This window comes from Desmodus rotundus, chromosome 5 (assembly GCF_022682495.2).
Source record: "Desmodus rotundus isolate HL8 chromosome 5, HLdesRot8A.1, whole genome shotgun sequence".
In the NCBI taxonomy this organism is placed as follows: domain Eukaryota; kingdom Metazoa; phylum Chordata; class Mammalia; order Chiroptera; family Phyllostomidae; genus Desmodus; species Desmodus rotundus.
Window position 1 is genome coordinate 46,096,482 of NC_071391.1, and position 17,202 is coordinate 46,113,683.

General features: G+C 50.4%; 2 protein-coding genes across 3 annotated transcripts; both read left to right on the forward strand.

Annotated features, from left to right (window-relative positions):
- The first annotated feature begins 613 nt into the window (after positions 1-613).
- Positions 614-8,775, forward strand: LOC112315921 (folate receptor gamma). Its single transcript, XM_053924961.2, has 6 exons — positions 614-751; positions 1,659-1,845; positions 1,953-2,128; positions 4,337-4,525; positions 4,636-4,771; positions 4,900-8,775. The coding sequence occupies exons 3-6, from the start codon at positions 1,976-1,978 to the stop codon at positions 5,187-5,189; spliced, it is 768 nt and encodes a 255-aa protein (XP_053780936.1). The 5' UTR covers positions 614-751; positions 1,659-1,845; positions 1,953-1,975; the 3' UTR covers positions 5,190-8,775.
- Positions 8,776-9,799: 1,024 nt separating this feature from the next.
- On the forward strand, positions 9,800-15,953 carry LOC112315996 (folate receptor alpha). 2 transcript variants are annotated; one of them, XM_024572672.3, is made up of 5 exons: positions 9,800-9,951; positions 12,612-12,772; positions 14,968-15,156; positions 15,284-15,419; positions 15,561-15,953. In XM_024572672.3, the coding sequence occupies exons 2-5, from the start codon at positions 12,620-12,622 to the stop codon at positions 15,839-15,841; spliced, it is 759 nt and encodes a 252-aa protein (XP_024428440.3). In that variant the 5' UTR covers positions 9,800-9,951; positions 12,612-12,619; the 3' UTR covers positions 15,842-15,953. The 2 variants fall into 2 exon arrangements, with proteins under 2 accessions (XP_024428440.3, XP_053780937.1); XM_053924962.2 differs by lacking the exon at positions 9,800-9,951 and adding an exon at positions 10,095-10,119.
- Positions 15,954-17,202: the final 1,249 nt, after the last annotated feature.

Here is a 17,202-nt window from a genome sequence, read left to right on the forward strand (position 1 = left end):
AATGGTATGACAGTCCTCAAATATTAAAAATAGAGTTATCATATGTTTTAGCTGTTCCACTTCTGAGTGTGTACCCGCAGACTGGAAGCAGGGTCCTGAAGACACAAGCGTACAGCCAGGTGTACAGCAGCTCCTTCACAATAGCCAAGAGGAGGAAGCAACACAAGTGTCCATTGATGAGGAAAAGGATAAATAAACTGAGGTACACACACTACCAAATATTATCAGCTATAAAAAGGAATGAAATTCTGAGACATGGATGACCTTTAAGGACATCATGTAGTCAGAGGAGCCAGTCACAAAAGAACAAATACTGCGTGATGCCTCTTACAGCAGGTTCTGAGAGCAGCCGAATGCATAGAGACAGAAAGTCCAATGGCGGCTGCCAAGGACTGGGGGAAGGAGGAAACGGGGAGGAGTAGCTTACTGGGAAAAGGGTTTTGTTGTTACAAGATGGAAAAGTTCTGGAGGTTGGTTGCACAATAGTATGAATGCACTTAACATTACTGAGCAGTATTTGCAAAACTAAGGGAGGTTTGATGAGGTGGGTCCCGAAGGGGAGGGAGGAGGCATTAAAATTGCTTACTGCAGGGCACATTCTGTGAGGAAGCACACTCAGAGTCCTTGCAATCTATCCTGCCTGAGGACGGAGACTACTGGGGACAGTCCAGGGTCCTGGAGCTGTTGTCCGCCCAGAGAGGGGCCAGTCCAGACACGCCAGAGTGTGCTCCCAGCAGCAAAGGCGGCTCAGGCAAGATGCCCGAAGGAGGGGAGGGAGATGGGGCACCGTGGGGACTTGGTGGGTCTGTGTGTAGGAGAGGGCATGTTTCTTCAGGAAGATCACTCTTGCTCCTGTGGGGAAGAGGACTTGAAGGGGAAGAAACTGGAGGAGGGACCCCAAAGACAGTTAAGGGAAGTGAATGCTAGGAAGGTTCTGGAGAGACCCTGGCCAGGGCTTTGTGATCAAGTGCATGGGGGAATGGGGAGGGAGAGGAGTGGGTCTTAGTACCAACTCTTGGGTACTGCAGCCACTGAACTCAAAGGAAAGCGGCTGTGATGGGTGGGGATCGGGATGGCAGGCAGTCCCGGATAGACGGGGGGGGGGGGGGGGGGGGGGGGGGGGGGGGGGCGTCATTTTTACCAGGTGCCTCCCTTGACACTCAGTGCCCGTCTGGTAGGCTGCTTTAACACGGTAGACTTTTACGGTGCCCTTCCAGGTCAAGGGTCTCTGCATTGGTCGGTCGGTTGGTTTGTCTGTTTGGAGGAGGAAGGTGGTAGTCTGGAGCATTAGTCCTGCTCTCAGAGAGAGCTGAGCAGGCCGGGGACACCACGGGGTGAAGGGAGGAAGGGGCTTTCAGGAAATAGGGAAGGAAAAAGCTGCTTAAAAACCACCACTCTGTCCATTTCTGTAGCATTTAAGCAGACAGGGTCCTGTTTGTGTTACATCACTCGATTCTTCCCCAGCTGATTTGGAGAACTCAGCTGAGCTGGGCCACTGTTTTCCACAGCACAGCAGGGATCCTAAGCCAGGGGGTGGCGGGGACCAGGTGATCCAAGGTCTAAGGGCAGAGCACTTGCTGGATACAGGATAAGGGTGCTGTGCGCCCCTGGCCCTTTTCAGGAAATAGGGACCTCACCTATTTCATTACATTTTTAAGGTGAAGTCCAGAGAGAAGGTGTGGGTGCAAGACGTCTTCTTCAACTTGGGAACAGTCCCCCAGGGCCCACCTCCTGACCCCACATGCCCTTCTGAGCCCTCCTAGGCTGGGGTGAGGGAGCCCCCTTTGCCAGCCTCTTCAGTCTCAGCCTCAGGGAGCCTCAGGACCCCGGCACTGAAGGACCAAGGTCTGACCCCCTTCGTCACTGTGGAGGTGGGCAGACTGAGACAGGGGGCGAAGGCCGCAGCCTGCAGTGGGCTCTGTCCCCTCAGGCCTTGTTCTCCCAAACCACAGCCTCCTCTGCAGGACAGAAGGACATGGCCTGGAAACTGACAGCACCTCTGCTGCTGCTGGCCTGGCTTTCAGCCGCCAGGTGCAGTGCCCGAGACGGGACAGAGCTGCTCAACGTCTGCATGGACGCCAAACACCACAAGGCCAAGCCAGGCCCTGAGGACCAGCTGCATGGCCAGGTGTGGCTGGGGTGTGGCTCTGTTGGGGAGGGGCCTGCTTCTGACAGGGGAGAGGAAGTCAGGGTGGTGGGGGAAGGGCTGAGGGGTCAGACACCCCATATTTGAGTGATGGCTGAGAAGATAAGTCGGGAGTGTTCAGGTGATTTTCGGGTGGCCTCCTCAGAACAGGACACCACGTGAGCAATAATATGGAATAATCATGTATGGAGCACCTACTAGGTGTCGTGTGTTTTCGGTACGTGAATTCATTTCTCCAGGGGTCCTTGGAGGTGGGTAGGTGACATTTCCCACACGACACGAAGGAGGACACTGAGGCCACACAGAGGCACCTGCATGAGCAGCCCTCCAGGTCCGGTAGCGCCAGGACCTGGGCAGACACCTCCGGTTTGGGGAGGACGTTTTTCCTACTTTCACTGTGACTGTCCCATGGAGGGCTGAGGGCGAAGGACAGGACCTGCTGTGACACAGGGCTCTGGCGTTGTCCTTTCACACAGTCTCAAACATTTATGCCACCTGGTTGCAACCGTGTTGGGCTCCATGCCTCCTTTTAATGACAAATATTGTTTAGGCTTCTTTTCTATCCTGGAATGATGTTTGAAGCTCATAGAATCTATTTGCACAGTTAGTTTAAAAAATACCAACATAACCACCTGTAGTGCAAAGGAGAAGCCCAAAGAAAGGACTTTATAATAAAATACCTGCATTTCAGCATGCGCATTCCTGGTATGGCTACATTAGCAGTCACTGAAATAGCACGTGCCTTTTATTCACAGAATCACTATGAATGAGGCAGCTACAGATGAAGATCGATCCAGGTGTATTCTATTGGCAACTTAAATTGTACGAGATACGCTAAGCAGTGTTGCCATTGTTGACACGTTTGTCTACAACGGTGATTAACTCCAGCAACGCAAAACATACAGCACAGCCTTCCATTTATTTCATGGTTCGGTTTTAGTTTTGATCTGGACAATCTGGTCTACATTATACAAAAACCGTGCTAAAGTGTGGTGTGTCTATGGGTAAGATGAAGTTCGGCTTAGATTAGAAAAGCATAAGGATGTCTTTCATTTACTTTTTTAGCACGTGTTTCTGTGCGCCTGCTACGTGTCTGGTCCTGGCCTAGCCACTGGCAGGGGGCGGGGCAGGGGACACAGGTCTTAATATTTGCCAAGAATACGGTCATTCAACAATGTATTACTGCATCGCTCACTCTCTTTCCTCCTTCACGCTGAATGTCACCTTCCAGTGGCTTTTCAAGACGCCTTATTTAAAGTTCCCACAATCGCCCCATACTCCACGTTCCCATTCCCTGCGGTGAATTTCCTCATGGAATTGACCATAGCCTTACAGTCACCTTTCTTCTCTCTCAGTGTCCTGCTGTCTGTCTCCCGTGACCGGAATGTAAGGTCCATGAGCACAGTTCTGTCTGTCTTGTCTGCTCTGTTCAGTCTGGAACAGGACTGGCATAGAATAGACACCCAAGAATAATTTTTAACAGTTTTTTTATTTTTGTTGATTGATTTTATAGACGGAGAGAAAGTAACGTTGATTTTTTGTTCACTCATTTATGCATTCTTTGGTTGATCCTTCTAGGCGCTGTGTCCCAGGATTGAACTCATAACCTCGGTGCATTGGGACGACGTTCCAACCTACTGAACTACCCAGCCATGGCATAACAATAATTTTTTTAATGAATAAATTTAAGAAATCTTTATACAATGTTAAGGGCTATGTAAATAATAGTTCATTGCCCTCGCTGGTGTGGCTCAATTGAGCATTGTCCTGCAAAGAGAAAGGTCACCGGTTCGATTCCTAGTCAGGGCACATGCCTGGGTTGCAGGTTTGGTCCCCGATTAAGGTGCGTACCAGCAGCAACCAATCGCTGTTTCTCTCTCACATTGATATTTCTCTACCTCTCTTTCTCCCCTCCTTCTCCTCTCTCTAAAAAACAAATAAATGAAATCTTTTATTGTCCTCCTAAGTCGGGATTTCTCCCAGGCTCCCACAAAACCCTGATCACACTGTTGTAATTGAGTGTCCCCCAAGATGTAAGCTCCTGGAGGCCAGGAACAGAGGGGTCCTCATGGTGAGTGTTTCTAGGGCAACCTACCTGGGGCAGGAGAGCAAGAACCAAATGGGGAGAGACGAGGTGCGGCACAAGTGTGTGGTAGGGGAAGGACTCAGTGCCCTGTCCGCCCCACCCAGTGCAGTCCCTGGAGGAAGAACGCCTGCTGCTCCGTCAGCACCATCCAGGAGCTGCACAAGGACACCTCCCTCCTGTACAACTTTAACTGGGACCACTGCGGCAAGATGGAGCCCGCCTGCAAGCGCCACTTCATCCAGGACACCTGCCTCTATGAGTGCTCCCCCAACCTGGGGCCCTGGATCCAGCAGGTGCGGGTCTCCCTCACCCTAGCCCAGCAGGCTGCCCCCCAGCTCAGTCAAGCCTGTGGCTGCCACCTGCCTGGCTGAGAGGAGCCTTCCCCCTCCCACCTCCCACCCAGGTGAACCAGATCTGGCGGAAAGAACGTTTCCTGAACGTTCCCCTGTGCAAAGAGGACTGTGAGAGCTGGTGGCAAGACTGCCGAACCTCCCACACCTGCAAGACCAACTGGCACAAGGGCTGGAACTGGACCTCAGGTGAGGGCCAGGCAGGCGGGAGATTGAGGAAGGGTTTTGACAAAGGCCGTTTGAAGAATTGGGGTTGTGTGAGTATCTCTGGGTAACCAGGGGATGAATGTCTGTGTCTATCCTCTCTCCTCCTGCAGGATCTAACGAGTGTCCCGCTGAGGCCGTCTGCCGCACTTTCGAGTTCTACTTCCCCACGCCTGTGGCCCTGTGTGAGGGCATCTGGAGTCACTCCTACCAAGTCAGCAGGCACAGTCAAGGGAGTGGCCGCTGCATCCAGATGTGGTTCGACCCGGGCCAGGGCAATCCCAATGAGGAGGTGGCGAGGTTCTATGCCTTGGCCATGAATTCTAGGGCCACGGCCCATGGGATTGGGGCTCTCCTGCTCTGCCTGACTCTGGCTTCTTGGCTTAGTTGCTCCCACTACTGATACCTGGACATTTTCCTTGCCTGCACCCAACCTGGGTGACCTCAGCTCAGCCCAGTTCAGCCAGCTCTCTCAATCAGGGGCCTCAGAATGCCCTGGTCATAGGTTTCTTATTCAAGATTGGTACAGTGAGGTTTCTGTGACAGCCTATTCAAAGAGAGAGATCCACGTGTGTCCTGGGTCTTGCAAATAATTTGAGGATGAAGGGGTTGTGGGGTGGAACAGGCCTCACTGATTCATCATTCCTGTTGAGAGGACCCAAGAGAGGCTGGGACTAACTTGAAATTCACAAGCAAGTAGAGAATGTAACCTGATCCCTTAGTCTGGGGCTCTTAGTTCTTCACCAGGCTTCCCTGATGCCAAGTTCATCTTTTGTGGATCACAAAGGCACAAGGGGATTGGTGGAGGGAAGGTGGGCAGAAATTGGCGGATAAGTTATTGGGCTTCTGGTGGGAAAAATGTCTCCTTCCCCATCCTTCTCTTACTAGATGTGGCCTGGGATGGAAATATTGGTGGAAAGGTCTCAATAATGGACACGTGCATTGTTTCCTTCTTAAAAAAATGACCAATAATGCTACGATGGATAATTTTGTACTTGGTAGTTCGTTGTGCTTGAACTCCAGCAGAGGGATTGCTGGGTCAAGGAGTATGTGGGTTTCTAATTTTGATAGTCACAGCTGTACAGGGGTTGTGTCGGTGTGGTCCCTACCAGCAGTACATGAGTGCCTGTCTCCTTGCAGCCTAGTCAACACAGTGTGATGTCAAACTTCTGATTTTCTGCCAAGCTGATAGGTGTTGTTTTGTTTTGCCATGTGCCTTATCATGGGAACACACGGTTTCTGAGATATTTCTGTATCAATCTATGGAGACCTGGTTCATACTTTTTCATTGCTGTACAATATTGTATTCTCTGTACATGTCACCTTCAGTTCAGTCACCTCCCGATGAATATTTGAGGGAAGGAGGCTCTTTTACGACACTGACACTTTTGAAAAGCACGGGTCAGTTATTTGGCTGACAGCACCTCATTCTGAGTGTGTCTGTTTCCTCGTCACTAGACTGAGGCTGTGCGCTTCTGCCACGAATACCCCAGAAGTAACGCTCTGCCCTTCTCGCTGCGTCAAGGTGGGAGGTGCATGGCGTCAGGTCTGCTGCTGCTGCTGCTGCTGGTAACCAGTCTTTTGGTTGATAGTGGGTCCTCCAGGGCTATTTACTATCTTTTCCTCTTTATAATTAATATGTATGTGGTAGGGAGATACTTTGAGAACTGTAGATATCCTATTTGTCAGCAAACTTTAACCCACCGGTTTTACTGACATATTTTTTAAAAAGTAAAAACAAACACCAAAAATGTCTTCTTAGATGACAGCTCCTCACCAACCCTTTGATGCTTTTCGATGAGTCTGTTGGAAAAGCCAAACGTCTCCAATGGCACAGAAGGCCCTGCCCATTCCCCCTCCTTGGATTACATGTCAAATTATTGCCCCTCCACTCCCCCATACATGAGCTCCACTCATTTTTCACTTTGGGGCCTTTACTCAGCAATTCCCTCCCTGTGCTCCTGGAATGTTCTTTTATCATCGGCATGCTTTTTCCTGGTAGTCACTTAGATTTCAACTTAAAATTTCCCCCTAAAATGACTTCTGATCACCTAAACTAGAGCAGTCTTCCAGGCACTTTTTTTTTTCTTCTCTTTTTTACTGCTGGGGGGAAGAAGGAGGGAGGGGAGGAGAGAGGTGTGGGTTTGCTCCCAGGGGAGAGTATGCCTCCAAGCACTTCCTTATCTCATCCCTTTCCTCCCTTTGCACAGATACAAACCTGCTCTGTGTACTGTCTGGCATTTCCCTAACAAGACAAATACCTCTGAAAGCAGGGGCCCTGTCTTTGTAGTTTGTGCCTTGTCGCACCAGCCTGGGTTAGTACCTGGCACAGGGGAGGTGCTCAGGAAGTTAAGGAATCCACGCCCTCATACTGTCAGGCAACAGAGGCTTTCTGAGTACCCAGTCTGCTGGTCTCCACTAACAGGGAGGAAATTGAGTACCTTACACATCTGGTGGGGGCAGATGGACCTGACAACAAATAACTCTCAGAAAATAAGCAGCTGAGGTTTTGCTACAGGGAAGCCCAGAGTGTGGCGTAGTTACGCAGAAACACAGAGAGGTCAGGGAAGGCTTCCAGAGGAGTCATGTTTGCCAAGCAGAAAATGGCAGGAGAAACAGCCCTTCATGGAGAAGGTTCAGCAAAGGCTTGGAGATAATAGAAAGGCAGACAGAATTTCCAGGCAGCTAAGATAGAAGTTAAGAGGGCAAAGGTAAGAAGTGAGCCCAGAGAAGAAACACTGGATCTGCAATCCTCAGGCGATGCTTTGAGAGCCCCCCACAGAGCTCTCCTTTCTTCGTGAAAGAAGCTGGGCTTGGAATCACACTCAGGTCTGACCCCTAGCCCCTCCTTGCTGCCTGGGGACAGCCCACTCCACAGGTATGAGGATGGGTGAGAAGCAACTGCAATTGTACACATGTGATGGACTGGGATTCAGGAAAAGCTCTGGTTTCTCCCATCCCCACTCCCTGAAGCCCAGAGCTCCCACCTGTGCAGGTCAAACATCTTCCTGTTATTTTTGTGTGACTAATCTTGCTGGTATTAAGCTTCCGGTATGGGCAGATACGGGAATTGGCTCCAAGGTGGCTGCTTGATCCCATTTCTCCCAGATGGCCAGGTGGCCTTAGCACCCCGGCCCCTGATGCAGAGAAGAGCTGTGAAGGGCTAAGAGGGTTGTAAGGAAAGTAGACCTGATTACAGGGTGATCTGGTTATAAATTCCTAACTGGGCAGGTCATGGTGGGTCGTCACACCCCAGGCCTAAAACTTTTTAAAAACAGGTTTATCTTTGCCTTAAGCAAGCCTGTCCATTGTTTTTGTGTTGATGCCCCTTTGAAATCAGTGGTGAGCCGCCCTCATAGGAGCACATCTTAACTGTCCTGTAATCTAACCCATGCGCTGCTTTCTCCCACCTTCGTGCAATCTTCCTCACTTCCCTCCAGAATGTAAAATGCTTAAAAGAAACTGCAAAAGCGTCATTCTCCCGAGCATTTGAGATTTTACTTCCCAGCAGTTGTTGTCTATTTTGGCTCAAAAAACTCATAAAAATTCTCTACAGGTTTGGATGTTTCTTATGTCAACAAGAGCATGAGGCTCAACAAGGGCAGGGACTCCTCACAGACCAGAACTCCACTTCCAACTCACCTTCCATTTGCTGGTCCCTTCTGAAGCCCTCAGGGCCCAGGGCCCTGCCTGGTTCAGGGGCCAGACGTCATTCCTGTGGTGGAGGAGGGGCTTTAGCTCACAAATGATCAGCTGCCAGAGTGAGGGTGGAGGATGAGGAGCAGGAGCAAATCCCATCTTGAAGAATTTTCATCTGCGATCTAAGTGGTCTAGGTGGTCCTAGACTCCTTGTCATTCTCCAATCAGGAGAAGGCTGAGCCAGGCTAGTAAAGTCAGGAGGGAGGCCTGAGGGTTCCAGTGGCCTTCTACCTGCTGAGATCTTCGGAGGGCTTAACCCTCCCAGGTTGTGACAGGATTCAGGTAAGGCTTACTGAGAGAGAGAGAGAGAGAGAGAGAGAGAGAGCACGAGTGCGAGAAAGCAGGACTTGAGCTGGAAATCCATTTCTTTGCAAACCCTTTAGGGCCTTCTTTCTTGACTGATTTTCCTCCAGTGATCCAGCTGCCTCCTCTGATTCTCCAGCCCCCTCCTGCTCCAGGGGCCCAGACCTGTGGCCTTCTGGAGGGTATTGGGGCCCCATCCTTCCTAACCTTCTGCTGCCATCCACAGGCTGATGGCTCCCACATCTGCAACCGCCTTCCCCTGGGTTGCACACAAGCCCCTCGACAAGAGTCACCTCAGCGTTTTCTCCTGCCCAAATCTGCTCTTCCCCTTTCCCATCCCCCCCACCCGCAGTGGTGTCACCCTGGTCGCAGGGGGTGAAAAAAGGAAGGATTCTGTCCTTGGCTGGGGTGGGAGTGGTGGGAGTCTAAATTAGACCAGACTCTTAGATGCTGTAGAAAGCATAACTGTGGAGGTGGGTGGGTGAGTAGGAGATGGCGGGAGAGCTGGAATCTTGGGACAAATGAGGCTCTGGTTGGTCATCAAGCCAATGAAGGTCTGCGATTTTGCAGCTGGAGGTGAGTGACGCCTGGGGCTGATGAGGTTGGAGGAGTTGGTGGCTCCGTGAGTTGGACACAGGAGCTCTTTGCTCTTTACAGCTGGGAGCTCAAAGCCTGCACTCCAGCTCTTGCCCCGCAATTGGCTCTGCCCTGACTCCCTGAGTCTCATTCTCACCTGTATCACAGGACAGGGATGTTGGAAGTGGACCTGATTATTTGAAAGGATCCAGCAACTCATACTGCAAGCTTTTATCAGACCTGAGTTTTGTGGAGAAAATGGGTAAGAGGAGCTTGGAGATGGCCTTAGGCCCACATCATCATTATTATTATTATTATTATTAATTATTTTTATTAGGCTTGCACTATTAATTCACCCCCTCCCATGGAGGCCTGTCTTGTGACCACATGCAATAATTAACTGCTGAGTGGCCTTCGCCCGATCCCAGGCTCCACTCCTGGGCCACATTCCCACTGTCTGACCAAATGCCCGTCTCCTAGGCCACTAAACCACAGCCATTCCTGAAGTACGGCGGGGTGGGGGGAAGGGGAAGGAACTGTAGAGCAGAGCAGAAGCCTGAGCTACACAGAGCCACCTTCACTCCCAGGTATGCCACTCCCCACCCCTCATCACAGGCAACAAGCCCTGTGGTACTCTCAGCATGTGTTAAAGGGTTTGCTGAACTGGGAGGGTCCACTTTGCCTCAAGGTCAGAGAATCCAGACGTGGAGGCTGAGGCCAGAGCAGAGCAGGGCCTGCCTAAGGCTAAACTACAAGTCAGTGCCTGCCCCCGAACCAGAACCCAGGGCTCTTGCGTTTTAGCACAGCCCTGAGTTCTGAGTGCGCTAAGTCTGGGGCCGTGGGGTGTGTGTGTGTGTGTGTGTGTGTTTTGAGGGTGATAGTTGTGGGTGGTGGTGGGGTTGCACCCAGTCCAAGATCTGAAGCTGAGCTTAGGAAAGTGGGTGGAGGGGCTTGTAGAGTGATGTAGGTGGCACAGAGAGGAAGAGACCTCTGCCTCTAGAAAGCAGCCACAGTAAAAAAAAAAGACTAACTGACCAGGTGGGATCCAACAGAACCCAGGGAAAGGGCTTTCTCTGCCCCCAGCCCAGGACCCCCCATGCTCTGAATCAGTTGCCCCCATGACAGCCTCAGCACAGAGAAGGTACAGGGGACAAAAATGGAAGGAACTCTGGACTTGAGGGTCCCAGAGTCAGACTTGGGTGGTCCCTGCTCTGTGACTTGGAGCACATCTGTCCAGCTGTGCCCGACTGGCCCTTCAATCTGCATCCAGCTGGCTGTCATTTATTGCCCCACCCCCGCCCCCAACACACACATTTAATCCTCAGATGAGGAAACTAAGCCTCAAGATAATTTGAGGTATTTTACCCCAAGGTCAAGTAGGAGGCGAGGGTGAGTGGACAGGGACTGTGTTGAGGCTGGTCGGAAACCCTGTGCTCTAAATTAGACTTTGTTTCCCCAAGGAACCTCCTTGCCCTCCCCGAGAGTACCGATTGGGTCCTGGAATTAATGAATTAGCAAATGATAGAATGAACGAACACTGGAATGAACAGAGAAGCAAAATATGGATTATGGAAGGGGACTGGGTGTGGACAAAAAAGGGGGTTTCTATGGAAAGTCACGTCACAGGGCAATGTGATAAATTCCTAACTAGGTGGGTCACTGTGGGTTGGTCACACAGCAGGCACACATAACTTCTTCACCAAGGATATCTTTGCCTGAGGCAAACCTGTCGGTGGTTTCTGTGTATCTGGATTAACACCCTTTAAAATGCCCCCTTTCAGCCCCCTTCTTCTAATTATACCTGAGGTAATCTGATCCCACCTTGCTCTCTCCCACCTTTCTGTAATCTTCCTTACCTTCCCTCCTTCTTTGTAAAAGAGACTGCAAACGTTTTTTTTTTCAAAGCATTTTTTTTCAGTCTGTTGAAATCTTGCTTCCAGCCCTATCCTCTGTTGGACAGAAATTAATTCTTAAAAAATTCTCTACAGGTTCGGATGTTTCTTAGGTGGACGGGGTGGGGGGGGCGGTTGAGGAGGGGTTGAGGAGGAGAAGGAGGAGAGCTGGGTGGGAATTCAGTTCCAGGTGTCCTGGAGCCCTGCTGGGCAGTCAGCCTGGGGGCTGCTCAGTGCGGGTCCTGTCCACCAGGCCCAGGCGAGACGCCTGAGTTCTACAAAAGACGGGGGGCGATGCGGAGCTGTGGCAAGTGAGTGTTTCGGGAGAGCCAGTGGGCTGAGGGAACAGTTACCTCCTAAAGCTCAGTGTCTGAGGTCAGAGGGTTGAGGTGCTTTGATGGCTGTGCAGAGACCAGCTCTGGGGCAGAGGGCGCAGGAGCCTCCCAAGGCCCCAGGGGCTGTCCAGCTGTCTGTCACTGCCCGCCCACCAAGCCGTGTGACATCGCCCGGGCCACATGGGTTTTGGGAGAGGGCAAATGATAAAGCTGGGAAGGGCTGGAACCAAGGCTTTTTAAAATAAACGAATAAATAAGTAAGTAAGTAAGTAAGTAAATAAAATGGTAACGAGGGAACAAACGAACAAATGTAGGTCTGCAATGGATCTGGAGCTCCAAAAGTAAGATACTGTAAACTTTTACACAAAGTCTTTCGGTGTCAAAATCTGACCTGGAATTAATACAGTGGTTGTTTTAATCCTCACCCAAGAATATGTTTATAGATTTGAGAGAGAGAGAGAGAAACATTGATGTGAGAGAAACATTGATACACACCCTGACTGGGGGATCGAACCTGGAACCTTTTGGTGTATGGGACAACACTCCAACCAACCATGTCAGCTGGCCAGGGCTCCTAAGTCTTTATCCCACCAGTGTAACTGCCTCACCACAGAGCGTGTGTCTGATCGTTGAGTGCATGTTGAGTACTTGTGTTACCTTTTACAAAATCATAAAATTTTAAACTCTGAAACATTTGCCTCTAAGAATTTTGAACAAGAGATAGTTGAATGTTTGGCAATCTCCTGGCTATTTTTGCATTTTGCCCGAACCCCATCCCTTAATTGTATCACTTAATCCTCAAGATCAAGTGCAGAAGTCAGTGAGGCCCCAGCCAAGGTAGGTCCCAGGAAGCGGTGCTCGCTCCCACCCCTCACTGAGGCTGGGAAGACTGAGGTGTGGGGGTGGGGTGTAAACCGCCCGGGCTTCCTCAAGGCTCCGCCCACCTGGATCTATTCCCACAACTTGAAGCGCCACCTTTACTTTCCTTGATGTCACTGACCACAGCTTTTCTTCCTTCAGGGACTGACATGGCCTTAACAGTGACAACACAGCTGTTGCTCCTTCTGGTGTGGGGCACCGCAGTATGGGCAGCCCGGCCCGGGGCTGAGCTTCTCAACGTCTGTATGGACGCCAAGCACCACAAGGAAAGGCCAAGCCCAGAGGACCAGCTGCACGAGCAGGTGGGCCCAGGTCAAGGAGGAGTGGTCTGGGGTGGGGAGGAACTGACTCAGGAAGAAAAAGGCGGAGATGAAATGTTAAACCCTCTCCATGCCTGAGGAGACAGACATTGGCCTACAGTGTTGCTTCTTAAACTCCACTCCATGGGACCCCTGGGGGACTTCAAGGAGGCACTCAGTGTGCATGGGAGCCCTGGAAGGAAACCCAAGATTCCAGGGCACATCCTAGGGACGGTGGGCACCTGTTCCCCATGTTTCCCAGACCACATCTCACTCCCCATGTCGTCAGTTATAATGTGTTCTTCCCTGTGTGATTTTTGTCATCGGAATAAAAATCTGAGCAATCTCTTTATTAAAAAAACCTAGAGAAAACCCTAACCTGGGTGACCACGTGTTTAACATAAACTGTGCCAGCGTTGCCAGAAGCTAACAGCGCAGCTTCTTGGCTGCTGGGTTTCTGTCTCCTGCACGGCGTGAAGCAGGGCCAGCCAGGGGCCTGGGAAATGACACAGGGCGGACAGACTGCTACAGGGGTTCATTTTGACTTCAGTTTAGACTGGGAGTGAACCCCTCCCAGGGCCTGGGGGGAGAAAGGGCACACTGCACGAGGTGACTTCTTTTCTGCCAGCCCCAAACAGCTCAGGAGAAGCGCATCTCCCGGCCCTGGGGCTGGGGGTGGGGCAGCCTGGTCTACGCATCTAGCACACATTCATGCGTCCAGCTGGGGGGCCCTCCACCCACTGGGCCTGAGGTCTCCTACCTATGACAATTATTTTGCCATAACCCCTTTAATAACATAAACCTATCTAAACATTAAAAAAAATCAATATGATGCCAAGGTTATAAATGAAGTCGTTTGTAATACGCCTGCCAGTGCGTAAACGCTCGTTTTGGTCTCATCTGCAGGCAGTTATCTCAGGGCCGCGTTTGTGCTGGTTCGGGACCACTGAGCAGCAATTGCCATGTGGACCGACCAGCAGCCGCGTGACCTGGATACTTCCAGCAGCACTGACTTCGACTTCTTCAGCCTATACATATTTTATTTTACTTTTTCAAAGATTTTATTTATCTTTTTCAAAGATTTTATTTATTTATTCTTATAGAGAGGGGAAGGGAGGGAAAGAGAAAGGGAGAGAAACATTGGGCCGCAACCCAGACATGTGCCCCGACTGGGAATCGAAACAATGACCTTTCCCTTTGTGGGATGATGCCTAACCAACTGGGCTGTACCAGTCAGGGTGCAGCCTATACATATATTTTAAAATTTTGTAATATATTTAGCTTGTTTTGTACTAAATTCTAAGCCATTGGCTTCCATTCATTTGATAAGAATGTGCCCTGGCTGGTGTGGCTCAGTGGGTTGAGCATAGGCCTGTGAACCGAAAGGTCGCTGGTTCGATTCCCAGTCAGGGCACATGCCTAGGTTGTGGGCCAGGTCCCCAGCTGGGGGTATGCAAGAGGCAACCACACATTGATGTTTCTCTCCTCTTTCTCCCTCCTTCCCCTCTCTCTAAAAATAAATAAATAAAACCTTTAAAAAAATGTATTGAGCATTTATGTAATTACAACTATTCTGGGATTAAAATTTATTCAACTTGCTTCCTCACCTCATGCTCTTTGCACCTTCTCAATGAGGCTTGATCGGACCATTCTAAAAACTGCAAATTCCCATGCCGTTACCCTGCTTCAGTTTTTTTCCAAAGCAATTATCCTGTGAGAAGTGTTCATTGCTGTGTCCCTAGTTCCTAGAAAAATGCCCTGTTTAGAGTTAGTGGCACCTCAATAAAGATTTGAATTAATCAATTTTGTAATGACTGAGTCTCCCCAAAAGAGGGCCCCCTAACAGCATTTTCAGTATTTCCCCAAAAGACTGCACTAGGGGACTAAGGACTCAAAGGGGAGAAGCTGCCTTGGAAATACAGTGGTACCTCGGTACTTGTCGTTAATTTGTGTTGAAATTCTGTGACAGTTACCAAAACCTACTGGTACCTAACGATGAAGCACTTTCCCTTACGGGGTGGAATTGTGACTCCTACATGTTCTAACAAGTATGAGCAATTGCCGAGTGCTGAAACATTTTTTTTCTCGTCAAAATGTGATGAGTACAGCGTTTGAAGAGGTCTGAAGCCAACGAGTTCAGAGGTATGACTGTATTCTGTGCTGGGCCTGGAACTTACTCCTGTGTCTTCCCCACCCAGTGCAGTCCCTGGAAGAAGAACGCCTGCTGTTCTGTCAATACCAGCCAGGAAGCCCATAAGGATGTCTCCTACCTGTACAGATTCAACTGGGAACACTGCGGCCCCATGGAACCAGCCTGCAAGCGCCACTTCATCCAGGACACCTGCCTGTATGAGTGCTCCCCCAACCTGGGGCCCTGGATCCAGCAGGTGTGGTGTCCTCCCCACAGCTGCTTCCCAGGCATCTCCTCACTCTGCCTCTCCACCTCTGGGGCTATTCCGGGCTGGGCTCTGAGAGTCCTGAGTCTGGTCCTTTTCCCCTCCACACTTCTCCCAGGTGAACCAGAGCTGGCGCAGAGAGCGGATCCTGAACGTGCCCCTGTGCAAAGAGGACTGTGAGAGCTGGTGGCAAGACTGCCTCACCTCCTACACCTGCAAGACCAACTGGCACAAGGGCTGGAATTGGACCTCTGGTGAGGGCCTGGGCATGTGGGGAGGGAGGAATTGGCAGGTGGAGGGCGGGAGTGAGACAGGTGTATGAGGGGTAGTTGTGAGACCAGCAGAAGCAGAGATGGTTCTGAGCCCAGTGCTAAAGGCCTTCCATCCTTCCACAGGGTCTAATGAGTGCCCGGTGGAGAGCGCCTGCCACCCCTTTCACTTCTACTTCCCCACACCTGCTGCTCTGTGCAATGAAATCTGGACTCACTCCTACAAAGTCAGCAACTACAGCCGCGGGAGTGGCCGCTGCATCCAGATGTGGTTTGACCCGGCCCACGGCAACCCCAATGAGGATGTGGCAAGGTTCTATGCTGAGGCCATGAATGGGGCTGGGCTCCAGCGGGTCTGGCCTCTCCTGTTTGGCCTGGCCCTAATGTTGTTCCTAGTGCTCAGCTGAGATCCTTTTACCTTTTGACACCTGGACATCCCTGCCCAGTTCAGCCCCGCAGCTCAGCTCCCATGGTGGAAACTTTGTCCACAGCTTGAATAAACCAGATATCCCGCTAGTATCTTGCAAACTTTTTGGGTGTGAATGGGAATGTGACTTTTGCTTCCCAGTTTCCATTGATCGAAGCCAGTGAGACTTGGTCAGCTCCCAGCTCTGATACTTGCTATGAATTTTTCAGATACTTAATTATTCTTCTAACCGAGGACATATTTATAGCTTTCAGTTTCATTTTTCACTTCAGCTCTGATCTAGAGCTGATCTAGAGTTAGACCCAGGAGTTTATCACTTGAATGGGAGGCAAGCCTCCCAGGGTTGGCTATTCTGCCCTGTGCTCAGCTGTCCAGGAGAAGAGAGGGGAATGGCAGTGCCCAGCACGTTCTGGATGGCTGACTGGGAAGAAGTGAAGGGTCCAGCAAGAGCCCTGCCCTGCCCTAGCTAGTACCCTCAAAGCACTACCTGCCAGGCAGTGGCCTAAATGCTTTGTATTTATTCCCACAGGGTGCAGACACTGTTGTCTGCATCTCACGTATGTGAAGATCAGCACATAAATCCAGCAGCATGGCCAAAGCCACCCTCTGCATAGAGCTGGGATTGCACTCCAGGCAATCTGGCTCTTGAGAACAAGCTCTTTCCCCAGTGTGGTGGGTAAATGCGTGCATCTTGAAGGGATACTGGGCCCACACCTGGACAGAGGAACTGGGCCTGAGCTGTTCTGGCAGAGCTAGGACCGGATCCCAAACCTAGACTCCCAGAACAGGTTCCAGACCAGTGATGTGACAGATTTTTAGGCAGTGATCTCGCATTAAGTACAGTTTGTAGCAGTTGTAATAAGTGGCGTTATGTTACAGTACTGTCCCTAGTATCTCAGTGGCTTAACACAACTAGCAGGGATTTCTTGCTCGAGCCACAGTGATTAAAGTGGGTTGTCAGGGGGACTCTGCTGGCACTGAGTGACCCAAGGTGATGCAGGCTCCATCTCATCACACACTTCCACAGGCAGGAAAAGGGAACCTGGTGAATTCCATACAGGCTCTTAAAACTTCCACCCATCACTTACATTGTTGGCCAGTTCCCATTACGATCATGACTAACTTCAAGAAGGCCAGAGAAATACAATTCTACATGTGGCTGGAAGGAGAGAGGGGTGAGAATATTTGTCCCCATTTTATAATGCAGATATATATATATATATATATATATATATATATATATATATATATATATAAAGACCATTTGTCAACAAAACTGATGACTACTAGAAAGACTCTTTTGCTATGGTCAGTGTACTTCTGGCACGGTCATGGTTAGAA

Excerpts from the sequence above, each read along its gene's own strand:
- LOC112315921 (XM_053924961.2), top strand. The coding sequence starts at position 1,976 with ATGGCCTGGAAACTGACAGCACCTCTGCTGCTGCTGGCCTGGCTTTCA. Across the intron at positions 4,526-4,635 it reads TGGGGCCCTGGATCCAGCAG|GTGAACCAGATCTGGCGGAA; the intron begins GTGCGGGTCTCC and ends CCTCCCACCCAG. Across the intron at positions 4,772-4,899 it reads GGGCTGGAACTGGACCTCAG|GATCTAACGAGTGTCCCGCT; the intron begins GTGAGGGCCAGG and ends CTCCTCCTGCAG.
- LOC112315996 (XM_024572672.3), top strand. The coding sequence starts at position 12,620 with ATGGCCTTAACAGTGACAACACAGCTGTTGCTCCTTCTGGTGTGGGGC. Across the intron at positions 15,157-15,283 it reads TGGGGCCCTGGATCCAGCAG|GTGAACCAGAGCTGGCGCAG; the intron begins GTGTGGTGTCCT and ends CACTTCTCCCAG. Across the intron at positions 15,420-15,560 it reads GGGCTGGAATTGGACCTCTG|GGTCTAATGAGTGCCCGGTG; the intron begins GTGAGGGCCTGG and ends ATCCTTCCACAG.